The 12363-nt window shown below is 39.3% G+C and overlaps 1 protein-coding gene across 6 annotated transcripts in view; it reads left to right on the top strand.

Moving 5' to 3' along the window:
- Positions 1 to 12363, top strand: part of chico (insulin receptor substrate 1 chico) — a 1085300-nt gene that overhangs the window by 368257 nt on the left and 704680 nt on the right. For all 6 annotated transcript variants that reach the window (XM_067766174.1, XM_067766170.1, XM_067766171.1 and 3 more), the window contains one exon: positions 6453 to 6633. In XM_067766174.1, coding sequence (XP_067622275.1) covers positions 6453 to 6633 — 181 coding nt within the window. The remainder of the gene's footprint in view (positions 1 to 6452; positions 6634 to 12363) is intronic.

The following is a 12363-nucleotide window of genomic DNA, read 5'->3' as shown; positions in this document are numbered from 1 at the left end:
CATGGGGACGAATAAATAAATAAATGTAAGGCGCGATAACCTCCGAAGAGATCTAAGGCCGAGCTTCTCTCCCAATTTGCGTCGTGCTCCTCTTGATTTTTCCCTACAAATTGGCCGGACGGGACCTACATGTTTTATGCCGACTGCGAACGGCATCTGCAAGGCAGATGAGTTTTCACTGAGAGCTTTTCATGGCAGAAATACAATCGGAGCGCTTGCCAGACACTGCCGAGGGGCGACCCCGCTTAGAAAAATTTTCTTCTAATTGAAAAATCTTATTTCTAAAATTTTGATGTTGCTTTGCCCGGGAGTTGAACCCAGGGCATACGGTGTGATAGGCGGAGCACGCTACCATCACACCACGGTGGCCGCCAATGATGGGGACGAAACAACAACAAAAATTGAAGAGAAAAACGAAACATCCCAGACGGTTACCAGCACAGACTTGAACATGATATTGGCTGCAATATCTGCACAAACATCGACAGTAGCATCAATGTCGTCGCAATTGGCATCCCAACTGGAAGCGCAAGAGGCACGTATAACAGAAATGTCATCGCATCCACCAACATGTCATCTCAGCTGGAATCGCAGGAGACACGTATAACATCCAAGATGGAAACTCAACTGGAAGAACAGAAAACGTATATGTCATCACAGATGGAATCACAGGAGACACGTATATCATCTCACCTGGAATCGCAGGAGAACCGTATAACATCGAAGATTGAAGCACAAGAGGCACGAATGTCCGAAATGTCGGCACAAATATCAGCGCAGATCTCTGCACAACTGGAAGAGCAAGAAGGACGTATTTCTTCGAAGATGGAGGCGCAAGACACAAAAATTTTGCAACTTGAGAACAAAATCGATGCCGAGATTGAAACATTGAGAGGTCGTATACAGGAGTTGCAACTAATTCGCCCAGTTGTTTCAGCAAGCAATACGAAGGTAAAAACTCCATATTTTGACGGTTCTGTTCCTTTCCAGGTCTTCAAGCTACAGTTTGAGAGACCACAGCAGTGAACAACTGGAATGCGGAAGATAAAGTTGCTGCACTGTTCGTGGCATTGAAGGGGCCAGCAGCGGAAATCCTACAGACGATTCCCGAAGGAGAGCGGAACAATTATGAAGCATTGATAGCTGCTGTAGAACGACGTTATGGAAGCGAGCATAGAAAACAGATATTCCAAATTGAGTTGCAAAACCGCTACCAAAAAGCAAATGAGAAATTGCAGGAGTTTGCGTCAGATATTGAAAGATTGGCTCATCTTGCAAATGCGGACGCACCCGTGGAATACACTGAAAGGGTAAAAATCCAGAGTTTCATAAATGCCATACGGGACGTGGAAACGAAGCGAGCTACATACGCAAACCCAAAGCTGGCATTTGCTGAAACGGTATCACATGCATTGACTCAGGAAACGGCCTCACTATTGAGTAAACCAGCATACAAAGCTCATCGTGTGGAAGTGGAAAGACCAGATTGGGTAGACACTATTTTGGAAGCACTGAAGGGATCACAACAGAAAAATGCCGGAGTTATTAAATGTTTCAAGTGCGGCAACCCAGGTCATATTGCACGACATTGCAGCAGCGGTCCCAATAGCTCCAACAATGTGGGTGGTCGTAAACAGAGCAGAAGGTGATGAGCAAATCTCCAAGACCACTCAATCGTTAAACTAAATCGAGTCAGCCGCAAGGGGCGACAGCTGGCTCCCGCAATTGAATGCCCCATAATCTCTATCTCGCAGATTGGAAGAAGATCGAGCAATCTTACTGTTGGAGGACATGTGGACGGAAAGGAACGGTTACTGACTGTAGATACGGGTGCATCTCATTCCATCATTCGAGCGGATTTAGTCAACAAAAAGATAAGACCATTGCTTCAAGCAAGATTACGTAAGCCACGGGAGAGGACACCCAGGTAATTGGAGAAGTAGAATGTGAAGTCGCAATTGGGGCCGTCACGGTAGTACACAATTTTATAGTGGCAGAAATTGTTGATGAAATCATAATTGAAGTGGACTTCTTAATCGACCAGGGCATCAAGATCGACATGCAAAGCAAGACGATGCGATATATAAACATGGATGTACCACTTAATTTCGGCTACGAGAGAGGCTACAGCAGTAAACGAGTGCTGGTGGAAGAGAGTCAGCGAATACCACCAAAATCCGAAGCAGTCATCTGGGCAAAAGTTGATGGAGATTGTGGGGCAAACAAATTGTGGGTTGTCGAAGCAGCAAACAAATCAGCACTAAACATACTTGTAGGAAAAACCCTGGCTATGACAAAACAAGATGGACGTATTCCGGTAAGAGTACTCAATGAGTTCAAGTCACCACTCAAACTGACTAAAGGAGCTATTTTGGGAAGATGCCAAGAGGCTGAAGTAGTTATTAACTGTGAACAGCTCCAGGAACACGTTTCAGCTAGTAATACTGATCTTTCAAATGACATCACGGCATGGATGCAAGGGCTAGAGGAAGCATATCAGAGTAAGGCAAAACAACTGCTCCTAAAGTACGCGAACATATTTGACCAGGATGATTCTAAACCAGGCCGCACCAACGTTTTGAAACATCAAATTGATACTGGAGATGCGAGGCCGATCCGTCAAGCTCCACGTAGTGTTCCACTGGCGAAGCGGGAAGTTGTGAGTCAAATCATTCAAGAAATGAGCGACAGCGGCGTCATCGAACCATCAGCTAGTCCATGGAGCTCACCGGTAGTACTTGTAAAAAAGAAGGATGGAAAAATGAAGTTTTGCGTGGACTACCGGAAGTTGAATGACGTAACGAAAAAGGATAGCTACCCATTGCCAAGAATGGACTACACTCTGGACTCGCTATCTGGTACGAAATGGTTTTCCACGCTGGACATGAAAAGCGGCTACTGGCAAGTGGAGGTGAAGGAGGAAGATAAAGAGAAAACAGCCTTCAGTGTCGGTGATGGTCTTTGGCAATTTACAGTGATGCCTTTTGGACTTTGTAATACACCAGCTACTTTTGAGAGACACATGGACCAGGTACTGAAAGGACTACATTGGAAAACATGCTTGGTGTACCTGGACGACATCATCGTATTGGGAAAGAACTTTGATGAACATCTTAAGAACTTGGAGGAAGTTTTCCAGAGAATAGCTGGCGCTTGTCTGAAGTTAAGTCCCAAAAAGTGTGCGCTGTTTAAAAAGTAAGTCAATTATTTGGGTCACAAGGTAACGACAGAGGGCATCTGCACTGCGAACGAAAAAATAGAGGCTGTAAAGGATTGGCCAAGACCACAGAACTTACATGAATTGAGAAGTTTTCTTGGGCTGTGCACATATTACCGCCGATTTGTACCAAATTTTTCCAGCGTAGCCCATAGCCTCCATGAGCTTACAAGAAAAAACAAAGCTTTTGAATGGCAGAAGGAGCAAGAAGTGGCTTTCCAAACATTGAAGGAGCGTTTGTGCACTGCCCCAATGTTAGCATATCCGATTCCAGGAGCAACATTTATTCTAGATACAGATGCGAGTGGATATGCTATAGGAGGCGTTTTATCACAACTGGTCGATGGACAGGAGAAGGTAGTTGCATATTACAGCCGTTCGATTGGAAAACCAGAGAGGAACTACGGTGTTACACGGAGAGAGCTGTTGTCATTGGTAGAGTGCATTAAACATTTTCACAAATACCTCTACGGCCAGCGATTCCGTGTCAGGACAGATCACGCAGCGTTGAAATGGATTCTGCAGTTCCGTAATCTGGAAGAACAATTGGCACGGTGGATCGAGCTACTACAAAGCTACGACTTTTCCATTGAGCATCGAAAAGGTAGTGCCCATGGAAATGCTGATGCAATGTCACGAAGACCATGTAGTCTGGAATGCAAGCACTGCTCAAAGGCCAAGGCTAAAGAAGACATTATAGATGTCCGGCTAATGACTATAACGTGTACGGATGAATGGGACAAGGAACAACTAAGAAAGTGTCAGCTAGAAGATACAGATCTGTCACATGTTATGCAAGGGCTCGAACGAAACGAAAGACCAAGCAGAGAGGAGATGTCAGCAGAGAGTCAGCTGATTTGAAGAATGGGATAGATGCCGATGCGGAGAGGAATGTCAAGAAATCCACTGGTGTCTTGGAAGAAGAGCTGAGAGAGATACACGATCTGGTAAGGCAACGAGCAAAGATTATGAGTGAGAAGATGAAAGCAAGGTACGATAAAGCAATTAATTCGAAAGGGTTTCAGGAAGGAGATTTGGTGCTGCTATACAACCCACAACGAAAAAAAGGTTTGTCCCCGAAATTGCAGTGTAACTGGGAAGGCCCATACAAAGTTGTAAAACGGATCAACGATGTAGTGTACCGCATACAAACCACTACCAAACCACGAACCAAATTGAAAGTGGTTCATTTGGAGAGATTAGCAGCGTTTAGATCGAGAGATTTGTCTGATCGGGACGATCAGACTTAGGTGGAGGGCAGTGTCACGGATATTAGCATCACTAAGCTATACCATCACTAAGGCGATGCTAAGCGATATTTACGTCAATAATCAAATCATGTATACACATATATAAGGCAGCCGAGAGATGTCACACACAGAAGCATTTACTTATACGCCTATGTGTGCGCGAGAGACTGTAAACTACAAACATTCACATCAATAATGCAATCTTTATGTATCTACATAAACGAATAAATAATTGCGTCTACACATATGTACCATGTACGAATACGAGCAGCGGAGAGTCAATGCGCAAACACATGCATATATCTGAGAAGTTTGAGAGCTACTGGACTAGTAGATTCTGGAAGTGCCTAAAAGATGTATAAAATTGTGCAATTTTAGTTATAGCTGAGAAGTTTGAGAGTTCATGGGCAATGCTAGTAGATTCTAGAAAAAGGCGAACGAGGAAACCAAAGAGTATAAAAGGCGACAGATGTAGAGGCGCTGTAATTCAGTTTGATTTGAGTTTCGATTAAGACGATATCTAGCGAGCAATAGCAGTATTATTTTGATAGTAGAGTTTCAATCAGTTTGGTTATTAAGCAAGCTATTCGTTGCAAAGTTTGAGTGTTATTCTGAAGTACTTTAATAAAGGCCATTTTTCCATTATTCAATATTGGAGTTATTTATTCAACAGTTTAGCGATACGAACATAGCAAAAGGGCAAATAAGAGGATTTGCAGCAAATTCGTTACAATTTGTTTCCTAACTTCTCATACTCAGCTGCCCATTAACTTAAATTTTCTTTCGTTGTTGGTTCGTACTCCATGTACCAACTCAATTAATTCTAAGTGTTGTGAGCATATGAGAGTGCAACATCGAGTGTAAACATACTGCGGTGATTCTCGCTCACTCGCAAACTGAGAGCTATGTATAAATATGTTTGAAATCATGTTATAAACTTACAGAGATCTTAGGTAATATGAATTCTGTTAAATGTGATAGAAATAGTATTGAGATTGTTTTTTTTTTTGAATAATACTAGGATAATAAGGGAATTTGTATAATGAGCGACTTTTTTCAATTCTATTTAGTGAGGAAATCTCAAATTAACATTTTTGACTAATGATAAGAGATAAGAAGAATTTTGGAGAATGTAAAGAAATCATAGAAACCAGAGAAATGTCTTCTATCAAGAGAACGACCTTAAATATGCTCTTGTAGATTTGACAACTTAATTTTGAATTGAGAGACTTCGAAAAAAAATTAAATATTGAGGATTCGGCTTCGATAAACATGTTCAAATGTAAGCTAACATATATGATGTAAGGAACAGTTTAGGTAGGTTAACATATATGTACATATACATAAATACATATCGCACAAAATAATAAATAAAAACAAAAATAAATATTCAAGTTTAGCGTAGTAGTAGATATAGAAAAAAATTAAATGTATGATTGAACAAACTTTAATTAAAATTTAAAAATTTGTGAAAAAAAAAATGAAGGTTTAACTTCTATTGGATATTTGTCATAGGGGCAATGGTGAGCATGTGTGGGCTAAGAGATCAAATTTTACCATTCTTTTAGCAGGTTGCGTGGGTGTAGACGGAAGGGCAACGACAGCTTAGCCTTCCACCTCTGCCGGAAGAACCCAAACGATGCAATGCGTGGCAGGTAATTTTGTGTTAGTTAACTTTTTTCTTTTTTCTTTCCGCAGTAGAAGATTTGATACCTTTTTTTTTACATTGCTTGATTTGAATGAGGCTAACCCTTCGACGGCCTCAAAATTTAATTTTTTTTAGTAAACTAGAGTCAGTGGGTCGAGCACATTTGCACATTTGTGCGTTAAATTGATTAAGATAACATTGAAAACATTTGCACCATATTCGGGGCTATTGATAATTGATTGATATTAATGATATATGGACAAACATGAAACATATTAGTGGACATCGAGAAACTTGTGTGTAATAAAATATTGCTTTGTTTTCTTTTTTTTTCTAGATCATGTATGGCAAGTTGTCATTCAAAAGAAGAACTTGGCGGAAGAAAGAAAAATAATTGGAAGCTATCACGCTTGCCTGTCATCAAAATGCCTCACATTTATAAGGATTGGTTCTGAAAAGTCATCAGCTGGCTTGATAAGAGCAACTGATATCCAAATTCCTTTAAATACAATAAGAAGGTAGGATACATTTTTCAATTTTAGAATAAGATAAAGATTGATTTAATCGTCTATTCATTTATTACATTCGTAAATTTTAATGAGTTTGTGACGTATTCACAATAATTTCTCTTCATAAATTTCTGAATTTTAATTATAATGGAAATACTGAAAGAAATTAAACATACGGGCTGATATTATAGCTTCTTCGACCCTGCCAAAGATTTCTTCAGATATCTTTGTATTTTGAAATTAAAAATTATATTCTTCCCCATTGAGATTCAAACTCGAGTCGTCAAATTTCTAACACCGCAGGGCTACCCTTAGGCTATTACTGAGTCTGTATGTATGTGGCTTAACTTCAGTTTTCCCGTTTGTTGTTTTCGGTTTTATTATTTTATTTTATTTGCTTGATGCAGTAAAGCTGAATAACTCTGTTTCTATCTGGTTCTTTGTGCACAAGGTTTTTTGTGTTGTTGGTTTTGGAACCCTGGGTTGGTTATGATCTTTGCTTTTATCGTCTATTCATATATTACATTCGTAAATTTTAATGAGCTTGAGACGTATTCACAATAATTTCTCTTATTAAATGAATGCATTTTTATTATGATGGTAAAACTCGAACATCAATGGAATGCGGAATATGAAACCCTTGTCAGTTCACACATTACAAATTTTGCTTGGTCACTAACCCCGGTCAATACACTTGCCGATCTATCTGACATTAAAAGTCTCCTAAGGATCTGTTTCATTGTTGTGTTGTATTTTTTTATTAGAAATTATATTCTCCCCGAGTGAGATTCGAACTCGAGTCGCCGAACTTCTAAAACCGCAGGCCCACCATTAGGCTATCACTGCGTCTGTATGTATGTGATTTAACATCAGTTTTTCCTATTTGTTGTTTTGTTATTTTTATTTCATTTTATTTGTGCAAACCGTTGGGGCTTTCAACTCACGACTGAACTTACTAATCTGTCTTTGCCGCTAGCAAACTTTGTTATGTTCCTGTTTTAGTTTTTACCAACTTGTTAATGTTTTTGTAATTATATATTATTGTAAGTAAAACATTGTAATGGTGTACAGTTAAAATATTTATTATTTATTTATGTTTAAAACTGGTGTAAATTTGTTTGATTTTTTAATGTTTTTTTGATTTTTGTAATCGCACAAACAGTGCCTCCTTGTGCGTCGGAAGTCTAAATTGTATTTGCCGTCTTTTTTATGTTATTTATTTTATGAAATTTGTTGTTGATTTTAGTAATTGTGTTACATACATATATCTTGCATGCGTTCTAAACGTTTCTCACGCTGCATTGCATTCGACTTACTTATGTCGCAAGTATGAATGTGTTTATAATAAGCAACGTCAACATAATTACGTTCCCACAGGTAGGCAAGCAAGCGAAGCGCGTGCGATATATGAGCCACGCTTATGTAACAGCGACCATGCGAACGGTTGCTATGTACAAACGTTTACATCGCTCATGCAATATGTATGTACGTATGATTAGTATATAGGAAATTTAATACATAAGTATGTGTGTAGAATATTTTAGTATAAATAAGCCGAAATTTACTGAATACAGTCAATTAAATTTTGATGCCGCTTAAGTGGCACTACTCAGAATTCAATTATTTCATTACCATATTACAATTGTAGCTGAACGCTATTTATCGTAGGACGTTCTTTCGAATTCGGTTCCAAAACAGTGTGGAAGCAACGACCGTGACTGTCTAACTGTGACAGCATCTGCTTCCCTCTCCCAATCACGCTTATCAATAATTGCAATCACAGACTCACACATAGCTCCCGCCACAGGAACAATTCTCTGCTATGCTATGAGCCAATGAGCAAGTTTATTAAACTGCGACGGGATAACACTAGATGTCCCAAAAAATGATACAGTCGGCTATGCAATGTGTGTAGGACTCTTTATACTTCAATTCTAAACTTAATACTATTCTACTTTTGAATATAGCATATTTTTGAAAATGTTAGCTCTTTAACATGAATTTTTTGGAGTAGATGTAAGGTTAACTTTATGTAATCGTTCACTTTTACTTTGTGTTTTAAAAATATTTTAGATTATATTATCATGTTATAAATAAAATTTTTAAATGTTAAATTTTTGAAGTCAATAAAAAGAATTTTAAAATAATAAAATTAAATAAACATAGAAATATTTCTAAAGTGTGTTCGGGATCGAATTTTATTGCTGTAGCGCTGCCAGTTTTGACGCTGCTGGACTATGTTGATGTCTGCGTAATGCTCGAACAGCCTTAATCTTCTTCGGTGCTCGCCGTCGCCAACGCGTATAGGTCCGTACATTTTTCGGACATTGCCAGAGTCGCTACATCTGATATTGTCGTGGTCCATCATTCTGTTCCTTATAGCAGAACGGGTACGATAAGTGACTTGTAATGCATTATCTTCATTGGCTTGCCCAGAAAGGACTTTACTTTTTATAAATTCAATTTAATTTCAAATTGAATTTTTTATTTTTATTCGATCCTTAAAGTAATGTAAACTCACACTGGTCCTGTGTATTCCCTTTTGCATTGGCGTTAGGTGGCACTGAAAAAAGCATTTTATGTAATGGCTTTCGTAGCAAGGTATTTATTTTTCTACTCCTATTTTTTCAAAGCGGTTAAAAATGTCACCCTCTCCTGACTGTCGAAAATACATCCCTACCGTTTCAGATAGCGTACATCTTTTGTCTTTTTTTGTTTCCGTCACCTGGTGATTCCACCATTACTTAGGTATATATGTGAGACCGATGTATATTTTCATTGTTTTCGTTACTTTTTTGTTCAACTATGTATAAGATACCCAATTTGACAAGCACTTTCTCATATCCCTACTACGATGCCCATTATTAAACCTATTTGGTAGATATTTTTCAAGTCCTTTGGCCTAAAATGTGGAGGTAGTGATAGAACGATACGAGTACTGAGTGAGTAGTATCGATACTTTTCCAAAAAATACTCTAGTATTTCGTACTCGATGTTTTTTTCCAAGTACTGAGTAAAGTATCGATACTTTACCTCGATACTTTTCCCCGATACTTTACCATGAACCAATAGTCTACAAAGTTTAGTCCATTAACACCAGCACAAATTAAGATCATCAACGATGCGGTAAAAGCTCCGAGTTCAACTTAAACCGACTTTTTGTTATGGTGGAATGGGAGACGATTTCTGCATATGGTGGAAAGAGAAAAGTATGTGTTTATTATCCAGAACCACTAACACCAACAAAATTATTAAAAGTTGCTAACTCCATAAAATTTCAATACATTTTAACTTGGCATGGATCTTTTTCATTCTACTGGAAAATTTTGGTGGATGGAGTTAGCAGCTTTTATAGCATCGTGGATGATATATTGGTATTGAAAATGGTAGACATCAGATTATATCCACGTCACTTTCCAAAATGGGAAAAAGGAACAATGCCCTAACAAATACTGATGAAGTAGTGAAACTTAGGTTATGTGAGGTTGAACTGGTCGGTCCATGAGGACCTCACATGGACTGATTGAGTCCGTAGTATTACCAGAAGTTTGTTTTAACGACCAAACTGAAAACCCCTTTCAAAAACCATGACCTACGTTATAAAATATCTCCGTCCTCTTGGCAAATACTAGAAGCTTCCTATGACTTAGGCCACTTGCTGCTTCTAGATCTGACGGCTGTATCACTCCTAATAGCTTGAGTCTTAGCCTGGCAAGCGCAAGGCACGAGCGCAGAACGTGCTCGATCGTTTCCTCCGCCAACCCGCACTTCCTACATCTGCTATCACTGACCAAGCCTAATTTAAAGTCATGTGACGCCAGAAGGCAGTGTCCAGTCAGAATACCCGTCATGAGTCTACAGTCCTCTCCTTTTAATGATAGAAGACACTTCGTTAGTCTAAGGTAGTAAGACCTACACATAATTTTCAACACTTTACAGCCCCGCTCTTGAACCCACGCCTTTTCCGCTTGGTCGAGCATGTGCACCTCTCGCCTTTTAATCTCGCCCAATCTAATTGGGACGTCTACGGAGCAAGCTCCAAGAGATGCGCCCTTTTTAGCTAGTTTATCTGCTTTTTCCCATTTATGTATCCCCATATGCCCTGGGACCCAATATAGATTATACTTCTCCCTGTCCCGAGACTGCTTACACTCTAACACACTTTTAGATGCTGTGCTATGCGAGATTATTGCCTTAATTGTTGCTTGGCTGTCAATATAAAAGTTAACACGGTTGCAGTTTTAGCTTTTTGTTACGTGGCTGACTGAGGGTGGTGAGGAGCGGCGGCAAGCAGGTATGCTTGCGGGCCCAGGCTAGCTCGTCGTCTTGGGCGGGGTATTGCACCACCGACCTCACCCGCAGCCACATGAACAAAAAGGGTTCATACCTGCATATGTGTTGGAAAAAAAACCTGAAACAGATAGAAATAGACGTGAGTGGCAAAGTTATAGAGGGGAAAGCATAAGGGGCAGAAAAAGACGAAGGCATGTCCTGTCAGGTGGAGTCTACCCTCCCTCTGCAGTGCAACTTGCACCACACCGTGGGCACTGTGCTGACTCCTGTTTAGCTTACAGTGCCCCTAAGCCTGACACCAGTCTGTCCGTTTGTCACTCGGTCATAATGCCCTACCACTCACCTTCACCTAACCTTACCACGCCCAAACGCAGCACCAACACCAATATTCGAACTTAGCCCTGCATTATTAAAATTTTACGATTTCATCCATACGTTCCTTATAATTTATTGACAATTCAGATATTTCCGAACCTATATGTTTAAGAAAATCGGTACCGATAACAAAAAGAAAAAAAAAAAAAAAAAAAGAAAAATATATAGCTAAACTATGACTCCAAGAAAATCTAAATAACCTAGATTTAATATTTCAGTAGTTCACCCTTATACTAATGCCTCTATTTTTAATATCAATTGCTTAAAATAAAAAATTTACAAAGAATCCAACAACTTAGTTTAAATTAACTTATAAATAGGAGTAATTTAAGTTCAAATTTAATTATAAATTAGATACAGAAGCAGACATGAAACCCTATAATTGCTTAAAAGTACAAATCCCACTTGGTTTCTGATCCACCCTAATATCCAACTGCTACTAGGGGTCAATTCAAAATCCTAGAGATGCAGATATTGAAGTTCTCATAAGGTCGGCAAGCAAAAGCAAAAAAACATAAAACGCAAAAAAAAAGCTGATACCCTATTCCCTGACCTATGTCAATAATCAATTATTGAAGCAAAGGCAGTTCATAAATAGAGCAGAAAAACCAGTTTGGCATATTAATAAAATGTGCGTATGTTTGTGGCTATGTGTGTACATCTATTCCTTAGGCTAAGGTTTCCTCTTTTGCTTATCTTCTATTTTCTCAAGAAGATCAGGCAGTATATGTTAAGAGATGTACATACATTCGTGTATGTGTAGTGGCAAAAATAGTGTACTCAAATTTCACTCACCCAAATACTCTTACTCCAACGGCACCGGTGTAGTTGAGTGGATGTGCTGAATTCGCTGAAAAAAAAAAATTACTCTTAACATGCATACAGGAGGGTGGAGCCGTGTGTAGAAGTCCATGAAAGTGGGGAAAGCTTCTGACCGCCATTCACCTGGGAATGGCCAGGGCGATTCTTTTGCATGCGGTTCAAGCAGCTCACTACTGCAGGTAGCTTGCGGCCAAGTATCCTCTGGGTAGCCGCTAAACATCCGTTTAACGGTGAGCTAATGTGAGAAGG

Source organism: Eurosta solidaginis, chromosome 2 (assembly GCF_040869045.1).
Source record: "Eurosta solidaginis isolate ZX-2024a chromosome 2, ASM4086904v1, whole genome shotgun sequence".
NCBI lineage: Eukaryota > Metazoa > Arthropoda > Insecta > Diptera > Tephritidae > Eurosta > Eurosta solidaginis.
This window is presented reverse-complemented; position numbering and strand designations above follow the sequence as displayed.